At 38.8% G+C, this 18153-nt stretch overlaps 1 protein-coding gene across 3 annotated transcripts in view; it reads right to left on the reverse strand.

The window, feature by feature from the left end:
* LOC149160113 (translocase of chloroplast 34-like) overlaps positions 1-18153 on the reverse strand; it is a 316875-nt gene that overhangs the window by 220289 nt on the left and 78433 nt on the right. For all 3 annotated transcript variants that reach the window (XM_089436620.1, XM_089436621.1, XM_089436622.1), the window contains 4 exons: positions 1530-1652; positions 1316-1423; positions 1016-1140; positions 514-778 (listed from right to left, as the gene is read on the reverse strand). In XM_089436620.1, the coding sequence (XP_089292746.1) occupies positions 514-778; positions 1016-1140; positions 1316-1423; positions 1530-1628 (597 nt within the window). In that variant the 5' untranslated portion in view covers positions 1629-1652. The remainder of the gene's footprint in view (positions 1-513; positions 779-1015; positions 1141-1315; positions 1424-1529; positions 1653-18153) is intronic.

Consider the following 18153-nt stretch of genomic DNA (forward strand, 5'->3'; position numbering starts at 1 on the left):
GGATGGACTAGTTCAAGCATTCAATTAACAATTGCATAGCCAATATTACAATAATTACAATAACTATTTATAAAGCCCCATTTCAAAAGAAGAAATTAAAAAAAAAAAACAGAATAACCCAACTCTGACAAATAACTATCTCCAAAACTTTGATAATAGATTATTGTTAATGAACATTGCTATGCAATATTGACCATGACAAAAATTATCATATACCTAAAACAAGCAATTCCAAATTCCGTCAGAAGTATGTAAACCATATAAAATCACCTGAGTTAAATAAATAAATTATATATATATATATATATATATATAGATAGATATATATATATATATATATATATATATATATATCAGAATTACCCAGCTTTGACAAATAACTATCTCCAAAACTTTGATAATAGTTGAGTGTTAATGAATTGCTACCCAGTACTGACCATGACAAAATTATTCATATACCTAAAGCAAGCAATTCCAAATTCTGTCAGAAGTATGTATGCTATATATAATCACCTGAGCTTCACTTTTATTGAATCCAGCAGCTTTACGGACTACAGCTTGCAATATAGCCGATCTTCTGTCAACAAAGTCAGCATACCTTAGCTCATCTGGTGGAGACAACTGAGCGTGTGTCAGAACCACTATACCTCTTTGCCATATTTGTTGCCCAAAGCTTTTAGAGATGGCTTTTGTGACTTGCAAATCCAAGCCATCAACTCGATAACCATCCAACCGGTCCACATAAAGCAAGATATCAACAGTCTTGTTTATAAGAAACCTGCCATGATAACCTCAACAAATAAGTGTGATTTAGAGCCCCTCTTGTAAAGTGATTGAAGACCCACCATGAAATCATTAATCACAACCATTATAAAAACTGTGATATCTTAAACTAATACACTTCAACAACAAATCTTGAGAATGACCTAGAGATATTAAAATGGACAGACTATTGTGTACAAGAAGTTGCAATATATGACATAGGCTCAATGAAGCAATATCAAGCGTTTGGTACCTTTTTATAAGATCAAGAGCATGATCGTTAACAAAACCACCTTCTATTAGCCCCGGTGTGTCAATTAAATTTAGTGTAAAGCCCGCTCTTGACCTTGAACAAATTAAGGGTCGCATTGCCTCAGACTGCACATTTTACATGAAAACGACACTAAAGTGTCAATTACAAACCAGTTAATTGAGTCCACTATAAACCACACCCCATAACAACTTTATTCTCAAGCAATATGCTTACAACATTTAAGCTAATTTTTCTTCGAAAACCCTTTAAAATGGTGTGCATATGCAGAGAAATCCACACCTGGAAGGCACTGACAATGGCCACTCTTTCCCCAACAATAGAATTCACAGTTGAAGACTTTCCAACACCACCTTTTCCCAAAATGAGGATGGTGAGAGTATCCACACTCTGCATAAATTTCACACAATTATGGCATACCTACCTTGACATGGATAAAAGCAACAGGAACACGAATCAGCACAAAGAACACACAAATTGGAACCATGCATCATACCTCCTGCTTTAATTTACCAAGTATTCGATGCAGTGCTGTCTGAGTAGCAACAGGAAACTGTTGAATACCCATCCACTCACGGACAAGCTGGGATGCCATGCCACCTGCTTCTAAGAGACAAACCTGTAACACAATCCACTTTTGTAAGGCAACAGTGATGATGACCAAAGTACAGCTTTGAAATCTTTTCGGATATTTAGACCCATATTTGGGAGAAGAAACAAAAAGAAAGAAAAGAAAACACCTTGGTTTAGAGCCTAGCAACATTGGAGAGCACGCTTTTAAGAAAATAAGTAAGTTTGAAATATCTAGCTGTTTGAGCCTTTGAGGTAAATAAGATTCAAATCTTTCTCCACAAATAAGGGAGTGAGTCTATTTGCAGAGAACCACATAAGCCTGTTCCTCTAACTCTATGTAAAGCTATCTTTAAAAATGGAAAAAGGCAATCCCAACGTGCAGAAATCCACATTTATTCCCTTGGAGGGTTGGCCATTGTAACTTCAGTATGTTGTCTGTAAATAAGATGTGGGTTGAAAAGGGTTTAACCAGTCACTATCTGTTGTATAGAATGACCCATAGAAAAAACTGTGCAAATCTATTATCCAGGAGGATGTGGGACCAAAAATGGCATGGACTTTTTGCCGATGGAATGGGAAGCCATGACATGGTATAAATTAGTTGCATCATGGAGTAAACAACAGAGATGAGATAGACCATCAGACACATCCCTTGACGAAAGTGTGAATAGAATCTAGAGAGTAAGACTTAGTTTGAAGGACACAAAAGCATCTTGTGAAATTTGTAGGAATAAAAGGAAAATTGGTTGAAGTAACTAGTTGAAATTTAGAATGAAATCAAACGATTAAGATGTTTGCATATTATTTTAGCATTTCAATTTGTTTAACTTTTACATATTGTAATTTTATATGTGATGCAATATAGATGTGTGTGTGGGATGTACAATGGAGGCGCAGGAGGAAGGTGAATAATGGGAAAAATATATGAAAGAAGGATCACAGGCTCATGATGGGGGTGTGAAGGACAGCAAGGGTATGGAGACAATGGATCAGAGTACAAGAATTGTTACATGCTGAGTAGTGGATCATCACATTCACGAATCATGTTAACATAGAAAATTTTAGGGGATAAATTTGCCATTTTAGGATAAAATTATTTTACTCCCAATTTTTCTTGAAACTATATAAAATCTTTAGAAATGTTCTACAAAAATATTGCCAAACATTTTATATTTGCTATTTTAAAAATTACTAAGATTCACCACAGCTTCTACAATAAGTATGGATTCCCCAAAAAAGCCCAGAGTTTCCAATGACCAAGCTCAGACTTGGATCAGTATAATAAAAAAGGATTTATCCAACGACCAATGCAAATTGGTCTCATCAGCTCTTGTCACTATCTGGGTTAGCAAAATGTTCATCTCCTTGGTTCAAAAGATATAAAAACAGCTAAGTTCCTTCTCATAGCTCTTTGGTAATATGGAGCATGTTTATACTGTTAGTTTATGGATATGGCAGCAGGGAACAGGTGTTCTAGTCTCTATGATGTCTAAAAGGCTAAGGAATGTAGGAATTTACAGGGTAAGTTCCTCAGACAGAACACCAAAGGACACCGCTCACAACCAGATCGCAGATCAATACACCAGTATTTTTGACGTGGTTAAAACCCTCAAAGAGGGAAACAGTCCACGGCCTGAGCCAACGCGGCCACTTCAGGCAATTTATTAATAAAAGAATGAAAATTTACATATGCTTCTCTCATAGACGAATTACCCTACAAATGACCCTCCATGCGCTTCAAATAGAAATCATGAACCAATCGGGTGTCAAGCCACGGATCAAGTGTCGTTAATACCGAGGAGAGAATGAACCGTCGGATTGTAAGTTACAAAATGTACAAGGTAAAGAAACACACTTTACCTAACTCTATACTAGACCAAGTTGTACTTAACTATTTCCTATGTGTCGGAATATCCTAACATCCCCCCTTAAGAACAACTTGGGATAGGATTGAAGGATTTACAAATATGACACAATAGGAGAAGGAAGGAGGCACTAGAGCCTATCCCCCCTTAGTGACAACTTCCTGAACTCCAACCATAAATCGAAGTTTAGTGAACTTCGCCTCTGTGAGAGCCTTTGTAAAGATGTCTGCAACTTGATCATCTGTTGAACAATATTGCACTTCAAGAACATGGTCATGAATGAGCTTTCTGATGAAGTGCATGTGCAGTTCAATGTGTTTGTTGCGCTGATGTTGGACTGGATCTTTGCATAGCTGAATGGCACTTTGATTATCACACCAAAGTGTAGTCGGATGCTGCTGCTGAAAGCCAAACTCTGACAGGATCTGACGAAGCCACAAGGCTTCCTTACTAGCTTCTACGGCACCACGATACTCTGCTTCTGCTGATGAAAGAGAAATGGCACCTTGTTTCTTGCAAGCCCATGTAATAGGTCCTGAACCAAGAGTGAACACATAACCGGCAGTAGACTTCCGATCATCGGGGTCACCAGCCCAATCAGAATCAGTGAAACCAACCAATAGAGGAGCTGCTTCGGCACTGTAATGAATCCCAAACTGAACTCTACCTCGAACATAACGTAGTATTCTTTTAGCTGCTTTCCAATGACTTTCACGTAGGTTTTGCATAAACCGAGCAACAAGGCCAACAGCAAAGGAAAGGTCAGGACGAGTATGGGTTAGATACAAAAGTTTCCCTACAAGTTGACAGTATAAGGTAGCATCAACTTCAGGAGAAGTACAAGTGACTGAAAGTTTGACTCCAGACTGAAAGGGAGAAGGAGCTGGCTTACAGTCTTCCATGTGAAAATGGCGTAGAATATCACAAGCATACTTGGACTGGGAAAGGGAAATACTCTCCTTGGATTGCAAGACTTGAAGACCGAGAAAATAATGAAAGTGTCCTAAGTCTGTCATTTCAAATTTCTTTTTAAGGCTGGACTTCACATGGTTTATAAGGTTGGGATCACTACCGGTAAGGATAAGATCATCAACATAAAGAACAAGAATGATAAGAGACTTGCCCACTTTCTTGGTGTAGACAGTATTGTCAGAATGACACCTAGAGAAGCCAAATTCTAAAAGAAAGTTATCCATTTTGGCATACCAAGCTCAAGGAGCTTGCTTGAGACCATAAAGGGATTTCTTAAGCCGACATACAAGGCTGGAGTCTATTTGTATAAAGCCAATGGGTTGTTCCATGTAGATTTCTTCATGCAAGTCCCCATGCAAGAAGGCAGATTTAACATCCATCTGATGGACTTCCCATTTGAACGAGGCAGCAAGGGAAAGAACAAGGCAGATAGAATTCATTTTGGCAACAGGGAAGAAGGTTTCAGTGTAGTCAATGCCTTCAACCTGTGAAAAACCTTTAGCAACAAGACGAGCTTTATGTCTATCAACTTTCCCATCTGGTCCATACTTGGTTCTGTAAACCCATTTGCATCTAACAAGTTTTCGTCCCTTTGGTAGAGGAACAAGATCCCATGTATCATTTGCCAATAATGAATGATATTCTTCATTCATAGCTGCTTCCCAATCTGGATGGCTTGAAGCTTCTGCAAAGGTGTCAGGATCATAATTTACTGGAGCTTGAGCCAGTAAAGAAGAGGCTCTGTCAAACTGAGAACGTGTGCGTCGCTGATCTGTAGGATCACCGACAAGATCACCTGTTGCATCTCGAGTAGCACGAACCCATTTTGGAAGCTGAGGAGTTGAAGGCATCTCGAGTAGCACGAACCCATTTTGGAAGCTGAGGAGTTGAAGGAGGATCCTGAGATGGTGGGGGAGGATTGTCATCCTCACTTTCATCATCTGAAGAAGAAATGTTTTCAAAAGTAGAAGAGATAGGGAGAGGTGGCACATCCGCCGGACTAGGCTCGCAAGTCGATATATTTTCATCAAATTTTACATCTCTTCTAATGATAACATTTTTGGACTTAAATGGAATAAGTCTATAGCCTTTGACATCTTCAAAATATCCAACAAAAGTACATTTTTCACTCTTAGGTTCTAAAGCTTTATGCTTTTCATCTGGAATATGGGCCCACGCTTCACTTCCAAAAACACGAAAGTGACTTACATCTGGTTTGATTGAGCTCCATGCTTCTTCTGGAGTGATATTCTTTAAAGCCTTAGTAGGAGTGCGATTTATTATGTAATTTGCACAGTTAATTGCTTCTGCCCAAAAACTAAGACCAAGTCCTTTAGATTGTAGCATACAATTAGCCATTTCCTTTAAGGTGCGATTCTTCCTTTCAGCTACACCATTTTGTTGTGGAGTATATGGAACAGTATGTTGCATTTGAATTCCATTCTCAGTGCAAAAGTTGATGAATGTGTTTTTAACATATTCTCCGCCATTATCAGATCTTAGCTTAAGAATTTGATGTCCAGATTGTTTTTCAACAAAGGCCTTGAAGGCCAAAAATGTGTTAAATACTTCACTCTTGAGTTTTAAGAAGTATACCCAAGTGCGTCTGGAGAAATCATCAATGAAAGTTAAGAAATACTTGCAGCCAGAGAATGACACAACTGGAAGTGGACCACATAAATCACTATGCACAAGCTGTAAAGGGGCTGAGGCGTGCCAAGAGGCACGTTTTTCAAAACTGTTCCGATGATGTTTTCCGAGTACACATCCGGAACAAACACCATCTCTGCAAGATACCATAGGAAGACCTGTCACCATATTTTCTTTACATAGATGCTGAAGGGAGCGATAGTTTAAGTGACCAAATCGCTCATGCCAAAGTTTGCTCACTTCATCGTTATGAGCAACAAATACTGAGGGAAGATTTGATGACCCAAAGTTGTGAAACTTATACAACCTTGTAGAATCATCAGCAATGCCAGTAGCTAAAATCTGTTTAGGATCTCTTAGGTCCTTGATTACAACATCATGAGGTGAAAATTCAACGATTTTACCTTCACCTGAATGAGTTATCTGATATACAGATAGAAGGTTGCAGGATAAGGTTGGAACACATAATACATCATTAAACTGACCATTGTCTAGATGAACAGTTCCAGTCCCTACAACACTAAGAGATCTATCATCACCAACATATATATTTTTGGTGTTACAATCATTTAAAGAAGAAAACATGGCTTTGTTTTTGGCCATGTGATAAGAAGCTCCAGAATCAATGAGCCACTCATGAGAATGAGAAGAAGAAGATACATTTAGTGCATAGCCAGACCGAGATGCTTGACAACCACATGCAGAAAGTGCCATTCCTGAAGATGAAGTTGAAGTTGAAGATTGCTCCAAATGGATGTTATGTTTCTTCATCGCTGCTTCCAAGGCTTCCATCTTCTTAAAGCATTTGGATTCTAAGTGGCCATCTCGATTACAAAAGTTGCAATGTCTATCAGTCTTCTTCCATTTGTTTTTATTTGTCTTATCATTTTGTTGAAATGATTTTTCATTTTGAGGCTGAGATTGCTTAGGAACCTTGTTTGGTTTAGGACCATTTCTTTTAGGATATGACTTCTTAGGATTCTTTGAATTTGGTTGCTGCTGGGCGGCTAACGCTTTCTTGGAAGAGTTTCCAAGATTAAGAAGACCAAGGTGTAAGAGTTTTTCTTGTTCTCTTATTAAAGAATCACAAAAAGAGTCAAAGGAAGGGGACTTGTAGTCTGTTCCTTGAGAAATGAAGGCTTCTCTTGTAGAATGGAAGGTGGAAACAAACACAGAGTAGGCTGGTCCCAACTTAGTAAGAATGGAATAGATAAGGTTACTATCTTCTTTTTTAACTTTAACACCTTCCAAGAGATATCTAAGGGTCTTGAACTTGGACAAGAAATCTTCAATGCAAGAAAAATTATTAGGGTCCAATGTAAGCAACTCATTTTCAAGTTGATGGGCTCTAAGTTCATTTTTAATCCCAAAAACTTTATTGATTTGTTTCATTGCTTCATCAGGAGTATCAAGTTCTGCAATATGGAATCTAAGATCTGGAGAAATAGACATCCCTATCAATCCACGTGCTTGATCTTGCCTATTTTCCCATTTAGCAGCCTTATCTTCATCCTTCGGTTTCTTTTCTTGGCCTGAGGCTATTCTGTAGAGACCTTTACTTCTAAGTAAATCCTCAATGTAGGACAACCATTGGAAGTAGTTGGTGCTGTCAAGGGTAACTTGGTATTGACTTTCCATTTCAACGGAAACTGAAGCTAAAGATGCTGAAACTAAGTGTTCCAATGGATAGATCTCGAAAAATTAGGCTGGTTTAAAAAAAACGGCTCTGAAAATGGCTTCCGGATGAAGAAGTTATGGCTTTTTGAAAAAAAGTTGATGAAGTTGCCAACGAAGTGCGGGAATGTGCGGAAATGAAAAAGTCCGCCCCCACAAAATGGAGACTTGAACCCAAGACCTCTACTCTCTTAAAATAGCTTTGAACCAATTGAGCTATACAAAAAATTTGAGAGAGAGAGAGAGAGAGGGGGGGTGATGCTTTGGGTTGCGTGCTTGCTTTGAGAAAGCTCTTTTTCCCTACAAAACAAAAAACACAAAACCCAACATGAACATGCAAAGAAAACGAACCTTACGGCTCGAAGTTAGCTTTAGCCGAAAAACTAAATATTTTCAAAAATGAACCTTGCGGCTCAAAGTTAGCTTTAGCCGGAAACTAAATATTTTCCTCAATGTTTCTGATTTTCCGAGATCACACTAAGGCACAGGGAAAAGAGCATACGCATGAGAAAAATCCTTCCTTTCTGTTTCTGATTTGCCCAGATCGCACAGAGTCGTAGGGCAAAGAGCATACGCAAAAATGAAAGGTATAGATCCGGTAATAAAAAAAGGCTAAAAAAACCGAAACCGAAATAAACAGAGAGAAAATAACTGTAAACTGCAAATAAACACTGTATACCTCCAGATCTTAAAAATGACGCAGCTAGGGCTACCGGAAACCTTTTCGCATGAAACGAAAGGGGTTCCTCACTAGAACAAATGCTCCCAACACAACAGAGTAGTCCTCTCGGCCCGAAAGCAGTCAGAAACAATAGATCTAGGAAACGGCAGTCGGATGCAGTTCTACTGGCTTCAGATTTGGATCACCAACGGACGCGGCCCTCAAATAGCTCTGATACCATGTAGGAATTTACAGGGTAAGTTCCTCAGACAAAACACCAAAGGACACCACTCACAACCAGATCGCAGATCAATACACCAGTATTTTTGACGTGGTTAAAGCCCTCAAAGAGGGAAACAGTCCACGACCTGAGCCAACGCAGCCAATTCAGGAAATTTATTAATAAAAGAATGAAAATTTACATATGCTTCTCTCATAGACGGATTACCCTACAAATGACCCTCCATGCGCTTTAAATAGAAATCATGGACCAATTGAGTGTCAAGCCACGGATCAAGTGTCGGTAATACCGAGGAGAGAATGAACCGAGGAGAGAATGAACCGTCGAATCACTACATATCGTGACCGTTGGATTGTAAGTTACAAAATGTACAAGGTAAAGAAACACACTTTACCTAACTCTATACTAGACCAAGTTGTACTTAACTATTTCCTATGTGTCGGAATATCCTAACAAGGAACACGAGATCTCCAAAACCCAAAAAAGGTTTCATGAGATAAGACTTAGAAACACCTTAATTAAATTAATTAGCCAATAATTTAATTATTTCCTAAGTCTAACTTAGGGAAGTTGGTTAATTAAAGTTAATTAATTAAGGTAATTCGATTTTGCTCTAGAGACTTCTATTGATGGAGTCAAAGTGATCTAAGCCATTGATCGAGATTAGATCTTAGTTGTTGGTTTCCCAACAAAAAATTATAAAAGCAAGCCGAGGGCTTGGGGAAGGGGAATCAAATCAAGTGAGTTTGAGCAGTTCGACTTACCCAGTTTGCAATGTTCAGCATGGGTGCAATTGAACCTAGGGAAGCATCAGAGAGAGGGAGCAGTAGAGATTTGGGAGCATAGATTTCGGAGGAGGATTTCCTCAGTATTTCCAGTGTATGGGTGACAAGAAAGAGGAGGTTGAGTTATCTACAAAGGAGGTCGTATAGAGTAGTGCGAATAGTCAGAAACCCCAGTGCGAGTTACCGGAAGAGGCTTGTTTCAGTTTCTTGTTGTCGGATCAGAGTTCTGGAGGCAAAGCGAGTAGTTTCCAGAGGTAGAGGGAGGCTAGACGTCTCACCTAGAGGCAGATCCGGGGTTGTACAAATTTATCTTGAGCAACAGTTCGCATTTCCCAGAGGCAGTACAAATAGCCTGGGAGAGTGCGAGTTGTCGAGAGAGAGCCTGATCAATTGCAAAGGAAGACAAGGGCGCCTTACAAATATTTTGCCAAGAGATTGTCAGGAGGTTTTCCAGTTGGGCAACCAATTGTAATATTTCTCTTAAATTGTTGCATAATAATAAAACCCTTATCTACTACATTGGTTTTCCCTTCGAGGTTTTTCTAGGGACATTTGTCCAAAAACAACGGTGTTATTTTTGTGTGTGTGCATCTATTTCTCAGTTCTATATTTTATATTTCCACAACATTTTTATTGTGAAGAATGCATAAGTGATTTAATCATTATTTGTCGAATAATTAATTGAGAAGACAAATAAATTGCTAATAGTTAGAAGATTAAACTCCAGTTGTTGCATTCAAGGAATTTTCAGATATACCTTGTAGTGTTTTCCAAAGTTTTGCTTTCACCCATCTATCAACTAAGTCACATGACACAAGGACACGAAACACGGAGGACACGTAAATACGAGTATTCGAAACGAGACACAACGACCCTGGAAACAGAACACGAGGGACACGTTATATATATTATATTTAATTCTGAAGTATACTCCCTGATCCATATTAAGTTATCGAAATATAGTATTAGTTTATTAATTTACTACATCAATGATGTTCATTGCTCACAGCTCAATGTTCATTCTTGAATCTTCATGTTATTAACTTATTAAATAGATTGAGAACCAAATCAAGGATCTCAACAGGGGCAAATGGCGTATTGCACATGTGACATTAGACTGATATTTTCTTTCTTAGTAGTTCTAGCTCTCTTGTTGACTAGTATATGAATCTGACTTACTCAAGTTGCACATCCTGGAAAATGTGGGCAATTGCAAGATAGACTCAACTAGGTAGAGCCCTATATATTTAAGTCAACTCTCTATAGCCATTGAAATTTGCAATTAAAACAATACAATGGCTATATATGCATGCTTTCTTCATTGGTCAAACTTGGAGATATGCAGGGAGTTGAAAAATGTTTTCAAGAGTGGGAATTCGATGGCCTAAGTTATGATATTGGAGTGCCCAATGTACTAATTGATGCCTATATCACAAAAGGAATGATTGAAAAGGCAAGTTGCAGAGTCATTCTTGAACATGTTTTAGAAAAAGGAGGAAAACCAAATTTCAAAACATGGGAAATGTTTGTGGATGGATATTTAGAGAACAAGCAAATGAATCGAGCTATAGAGACCATGAAGAAAGCTATTTCAAAAGTTAAAAATCGTGAATGGCAGTCGGCACCTGAAAAGGCACTTGAATACATTGATACAAATTATATAGATATGGGCATATGGAATACAAGAAAATGTTGACCTAGCCCCACGCGCTCCAAAACAAGAAATTTAAGCCCCAAACCACGAGCTCCAAACCATGAATGCTATTATCCAGGACCCAGGTCGATGTGAAGTTGACAGTTGGGAATCGCTAAAGGAACTTCCAACACAACACAACAGTGACTCCAGCCAACAAACAATGACCAATTTCCAACACAGCAGTGACTCCAGCGAGCTTCGACGGCGAAAAATGACCGGAAAAAAACAAAAAAATGAACCATGCACAGACTTTATGAGCGACTTTTCGTGGGACACATGTCCTAAGAGGAAAAGATGTTAGGGAACATTTTTGCCACATTGAAAACTCATGTTGTGATTGGAGGACACGATAAAAACCATTTTGGACACGTCTTAGGTCGTATTTCATGTCTGACAAGTGAAATACAAGAGACGTGGCCCTAAGGGACGTGTCCTGTGACTTGGTCTATCAAGAATATCTGCTTGTGTGACCTTATTTTCTACTATTTTGTCCTTAGTTTTGGAAAATATCTCAATCAAGGTAGGTCTGGTATCTTCTATTTGGACAACCACTTCTTGGGTTTCTCTTTTGTAGGTATGGTTTGTTCTTCTTGCTTTAGGGAGAGGTTCCTATGCAGCAAAGGAATCTTTTCCATGGGAAAGGCAATCTAACTTCTCAAAAGTCCTACCCTTCATCAATTCATCTGTTAACAACTTGTCAGTGGTCTGAAGCTTAAAATTCTCCATTTCAGGCATTTGATTCTTCCTTAAAAGTGATGTATACAAAGGCATGAACAGAGGAGTACTTACTATTTTTTGTCTCCTAACCTTGGATGTCTTTTCTAGTTCTAGGGCAACAATGGTCTCTTTTGCTTCAAGAGTTGCAATTTCTTCTTCTTCTTGGACAGCAATGCTCTCTTCTTTTTCAAGAGTTGCAGCTTCTTCTTCTTCTTGGGCAAAAACGGCCTTCTCTTCTTTAGGAGTTGGAGCTTCTTCTTCTTGGTATACATCTAGAATCGTAGCAAGGCCTTCTCCAAGAGTTTCCCTTGTTGGTTCTTGTATTTCAGCAAGGTCCCATGTCCTCATATATTCATCAGATGTAGGCTCAATAGAGTCCATAACATCCCCTATCACTTATGTTGGTTCCTATGTGTTAGCAGAGTTCCTTTCCTCCATTACCCCTACTAGTTCTTGTGGAGAAATAGGGGATTCTTCTTCTCCTGCAACTTCTTTTGTTTCCACCCCTGTTGGTTCTTATGGAGCAGCAGGGTTTTCTTCTTTTGTTTTTTGAGTTACAACAGTGGGGGTATACATGGTCCTTTTCCTCTTTGGGACACGAACATAAGTTGTCATTTTCTTCATTCTTCACAATCTCTTTGTTGGGGCTTTGCTCACTATTATCTCCACGTAGCTATCAGGGCTACCTTCATTTCATTGTGGAGATGTAGCAAAAACTTCAAGAATTTCCTCTTTAATTGGAACACCAGGGTATTTCATGGCTAGTGGAGTCACAATAATGTATTCTACGGCTATATCTCTTGGAGTTGTAGCAACTTCTGGAGTTGTAGCTTATGGAGCTACAATTGTTTTGTCTCATGGCGAAGTTGCAATAACTATGGCTTCTCCAGACAAAGCTGCAGCAGCTTCTAATTCTATTGGTGCTCTTTCCACTTCACTCTAAACCATGCCTTCTCTATGCAATGCATGTTGTGAAAGGGTCTCTCACAGTGGGGCAGATTTTTGCACTAGCAAGGTCATGTTCTGCAACACTCTTCAGAGGAAAAACGGTAAATTAATCAGTCTTCCATACTGCAGGTGGTCCAGTAAATGAAGGAGTTGTAGGTATGTAACTTCGTGGTGGCCTTTGCAAGTAAAGTATCACTGCACTACTAGAGCTATATGCCCCCCAAAGACCCAACAATGACCTCTTCTCAAACCTCATTCTTTTCTTATCCACGACTTCTGTCTCAAGGAACTACTGCAAGATTTCAGGCTTTAGCCTTCTTTGATGATACCTGCAATCTCATATGCGGGCAAGCCCTATTACCTCAATTATCACCTCCTCTGTCACTTGCACCACTATCCATGCCACTACATACCTATTTTCACTAAATTTTATGGCAAATTCAAGGGTGACTTCATCTATTTATACACTCCATCCAACTTCCCTGTTGAAATATTTCACTGATATAGTCATATACTTCTAGCAACAATTCCCATGCAGGTTCTATGCGGTTGAGTAAGCCTCCCTTTCTTGCTACTCATAACTCATGCAAAGTGTGACTGCAAAATGGACTGCACCATCAAGAGGATGGAGGTTTCCAATTATGGAAGGGAGCAATCTAGGTAATCATGTCATAGCTTGGTGGGAACAGTGAGTGATGCAACTGGTTCCAAATCAAAGTCAAGTTAGGTAATGCCAATCAATATTATTGATTCTACAGTTCAAGACACATACCTTTTAAATTACCATAAGTGGTTATGATGGTTGTCACGCTGATCTATTGGCCCCACAGGATAGCTAGGATACCCATTAGCATCAAAGTTATAGCATAATCCCAGAATCGCCGCGTCGCCGCATTCTCAGAGTTGCAGCAATGGAGTTTAGAGTTGCAGCAATGGTTTTGGCCAAAGTTACATCTTGGTCTGGTCATGGTGTCACAACAAGAATCATCGTCAGCCATTTAGCTATTGGAACTAGAGAAGCGGATTTGCAGCAACGGTGGTTCAGAGTTACAATTATTGGCTTTTCACTGCTAAATTGTGGCAATGGAAGTGCAATAACAAAGTTGTAACAACTAACTTTTGGTCATTGAGTTGCAATAGCATCAACACAACAAAAAAGTTGCAGTAATGGGAGTTCAACAAAAGAGTTGTAGCAGTTGGGTTGTATAATGGAGTTGCAACAAGAAGTTTGTGACAACAAAGTTGCAGCAACAACGACATCCTCTCCTGCATATCCTGAAAAGCAATTTATTAGCAGAAAAAAATTGTAAAGGAGCTATGAGAATATGAGCAGAAGGATCTTGAGATAACCATCATGAAACCATGAAGTTCCCTTCTATTCATGAGTTCATTGCATTTTTTCACAAACATGGTATGTACCAGCATAACCCAGTTTTCACATAACATGCCCCCATGTTGAAATATGTAACTAGGTTCAGTCTTCAAAATGACATTTGTAATCATGAATTTATGTATTTGATGTAAAGAGAAAAATAAAATTTATTATTGTCATTCTTGATGCATGGGTTTCATGCTCAAGGTTATTTGATTTATAGGTCAAGCACCCATTGAGTGCTTCTAGGGCTTGTCATTGAGTCAACAAGTCAATTGAGTCATTGTCATGTATGGAAGACCCTCTTGGGCATCATGTATCAAGTCAAAGATATTTATTTAAGTTAAAATAGAGTCAAAGACCCCCTCCAAGACAAGTCGGCCTACAGTCAAACAAGTCGGCCTACATAAAGTGACAAGTCGGCCTTCAAACAGTGACATGAAGCCTATATATACAAGGAAGTCGATCACACTTGAGATCCATCCATTCATCATTCAAGAAGTGCGAAAAAGAGGAGAAAGAAGTTTATTGGGTCTACAACTTCACAAGAAGAAAACCAAGCTAATTAAGAATTGTTTTGGGGCTACTTTCCTCCACACGTGCGAAAGAATCTAGGGCAACTTTTTGTTGCAGCGAGATCAAGAATTACAGTCACTTTAGGAGGCCAAAACAAGGTGTCAAAGGATCAGTTTGCAAAGCCGAATTGTCAAGGAAGAAGGATTAACCCAAGCGAAGAAGAGAAGACTCACAAATCTGCCCTAAATCGTCCACATGTGTGGAACCACAGAGATTACAGGGAGACCAAGAATTGCAGACCTGTGATAGAGGTCGAGATTTTGAAAAGAGGCCGAAATTTGAAGAAGTGAGGCAAGTTTGACTGGCATTGACTTTGAGAAGGAAAACTCATCAAAAGGAGGTTTGACTTGGTCTTGGAGGGGTCTTGGTCAAGGGTCATAGGTCTTGGAATTCATTATTTGAAGTTCTATAAGAAGAGAAGAGTACTTGTGGGTTTTCCTCTCAAAGGCGAGCTTTTGGCCCTCGCTGATAGCTTATATATTGTGTCCTCTTGTCTCATTGTTCTTTATTGTTTGGTTGTTGGTAGTTGTTTGATGATAAGAACACTAATTAGTAATTATAATCAAGTGAAAGAAGAAGCTAATCAATTTAAGTAAAAATACATCACAATCAGTTATCAAAGTAAGAGATATCGCCTACTCTAGTTGCCCCTAGATTTCTCAACATGGTATCATATATAAGGTGACAAGACAAGGAAAGGCAGTGTGAAGAAGGATCATCAAAAGGAGTATCAAGAAAGTTAAAACATCAAAGAGGGCAGAAAACCATCAAGAAGGACTAGTCTACACATCATCTTGAAGAAAGAATCATATCATTTAGAAGCAACAACAACAACAAGAATTGCCATCGTCATCAAGGAAATCAAGGTGATCTCTCTCTCTTTGAATAAGGGATCACATTTCGATTGAAATTCCGAAACCCGGAATCCTACTGCAGTAAATGATAATATTTCTTCTATTTGTTAAATTAATTAAGCAAATTATTTGCAGTTTCCTACGGAAAATATTGAAACATATATACTGCAACCTTCACAAAACAAATACTGCGGAAGAAAATAAATGTTGGAAAATTAGAGAAATTCTAGCACACTCATAAAGATATTGACACAGTGATTTTTGGACAAATGACCCTAGAAAAACCCAATTTGGGAAAACTGATGCCGCAGATGAGGGTTTCTTTATTAATTCTTCAACAGTAATTCAAGTACAAGAATTTAGACAGCAAAACAGAGGAAAGTACTGAGAAATTTAGAAACAAATTTCTCACTCTCCATAGTGACACCTTAACCCCGAGATGGACCCTCTGCCCATACGTAGGTGTCTCTACATCATCTTCTGCACAGTGCTCTAGTGGATTGCATCTCTCCCTCTCTCCTCACACTATCTCCTCCTGAATTTGTCTTGCACTTCCCGAACCAATGTTGATGCCCTCTCTCTCTCCCATGCCACTCACCCACTGGCTCTTTCTCCTCTGCTAAACTTCAACCACTGAGAAAATCGATCTGCCTGGGCAACTAAGTAATTGCCTTGGTGTCTCGAGTGCGTTCTCCAACCCCCATCGAGTTTCTTCTTAATCTCTCATTGAGACATCAACAGCCAAGATTAAAACATAATCGATGGCCAAGATTAACTAGAACTCGATCCATGTCTTCTTCTAGAAGATTCTCACCGTGACTTAATTAATACCCTTTAATTAATCATATTTCCTAAGTTTAGACTTAAGAAATGTTAAAAAATGATTAATTATTTTAATTAATCCATCTCTAGGTGGAATTTGCATAAACGATTTCTGGGTTTTGGTGAATACATGTATTTTAGCTTCTCCACCAAAGTTTGTGGCTAGAACACATCCGATGCTACAAAAACTAACAATTTCGAGCAAATTTGAAGAAAGACATCTCTAGAAAAAGAAGTATTGTCATATTCAAGGAAGCATACATCATCAATCATCATCAAAATCAAGAAAGCATCAAGTTGAAGATATCACATCAAAGGAGCAACTTCACTTGAAAAGTATGTTGGACATTGGATAAACCAACGCTCCCCATGTGTTTTGTGACAGGGACTAACCGCCTCTCATGGATCCTTATCCCTAGCGATGCAATCATTCACTAACAACTGTGGGTTTTGGTCTAACGGCAATCGTGATTCCCAACAAGTGGTATCAGAGCGTAGGTCACGAGTTCGATACACACCCGACTCGCATTGGGGGGGAGATTGTTGGGCATTGGATAAACCAACACTCCCCATGTGTTTTGTGACATGGACTAACCGCCTCTCGTGGATCCTTATCTCTGGCAATGCGATCATTGACTAACCCTTGCAGGTTTTGGTCTAACAGCAATCATGATTCCCAACAAATTAAGTATCGTTATATCTATGTCTGAATCTACTATCGAAATGACTTGATTCTGCAAGGAATGCAACAAACTGGTTGGGTCATCAATTTCCTTGCATGGAAAAAGAGGATAGATTTGATCCTCATAGAGAATGACGTTATTGGACATTTTAAGCGTTAAATCTCCAAACCATCTCAAGAGGAAGCTCAAGCACTATCGAAGTATATGAAAGGGGAAATAAGGACTCAAAGAATCCTTATAGAATCAATCAAGGATTCTCTCATCCCGTATGTAGCAAAGATGGAGACACCAAAAGAAATCTATGAGAAGTTGGTAGAACCATTTTCCGTGAGCACTGCAAGAGAAGTGATATCTTTCAGAACTAAGTTATACAAAATGAAGGTATCAAAAGAAGAAGGAATAGCCTCATACTTTATGAGGGTATCACAAATAAGAGACCAACTACAAGAGTTAGGGGAGATAATGTCTGAGAAAGAAATGACCATTGTTGTGGTCAATGCACTACCTGATGAATGGGGCAGCTTTGTATCAAGTATATATGGAAAGAAGGAAGCCACCCCCTTATGTGAACTTTGGCCAATATGTAAGGTTGAATAAACTAGGTTGAAAGCAAAAAGCGATGTTGGATCAAATGAATAAGTTCAAGCATTTACTGCCATGGCTAGGAGAAAAGGAAAGTTTGGGAAGTTTGGTCCTCAAAAAAAGAAGATCGATATGTCAAATATCCAATGTTATGGATGTCAAGAATATGGGCATTTCAAGAGAGATTGTCCTAAACTCAAGAAGGGCAACAAGAAAAGGAAAGAAAGGAATGAAGCCCATATCACCGAAGAAGTAGAAGAACCTGATGAGAAGAAATCCAAGAAGGAAGAAGGGATAGATCTTCACTATTAAGGTCTCTCACACATTTTATCTTCAGGTACATAGCAAGGAGAAGTAGGAGGTGAAAAGACCTCTACTATGGTTAAAGATTGCAGTCAGGATAAGAAGCATTGTAAGTATGACAGGATGCATCATATTAGAAGCATACG

The sequence above is a fragment of the Pinus tabuliformis genome, chromosome 5_2, assembly GCF_031772625.1.
Source record: "Pinus tabuliformis cultivar Carrire ecotype Pingquan chromosome 5_2, CPIR1, whole genome shotgun sequence".
Classification (NCBI taxonomy): domain Eukaryota; kingdom Viridiplantae; phylum Streptophyta; class Pinopsida; order Pinales; family Pinaceae; genus Pinus; species Pinus tabuliformis.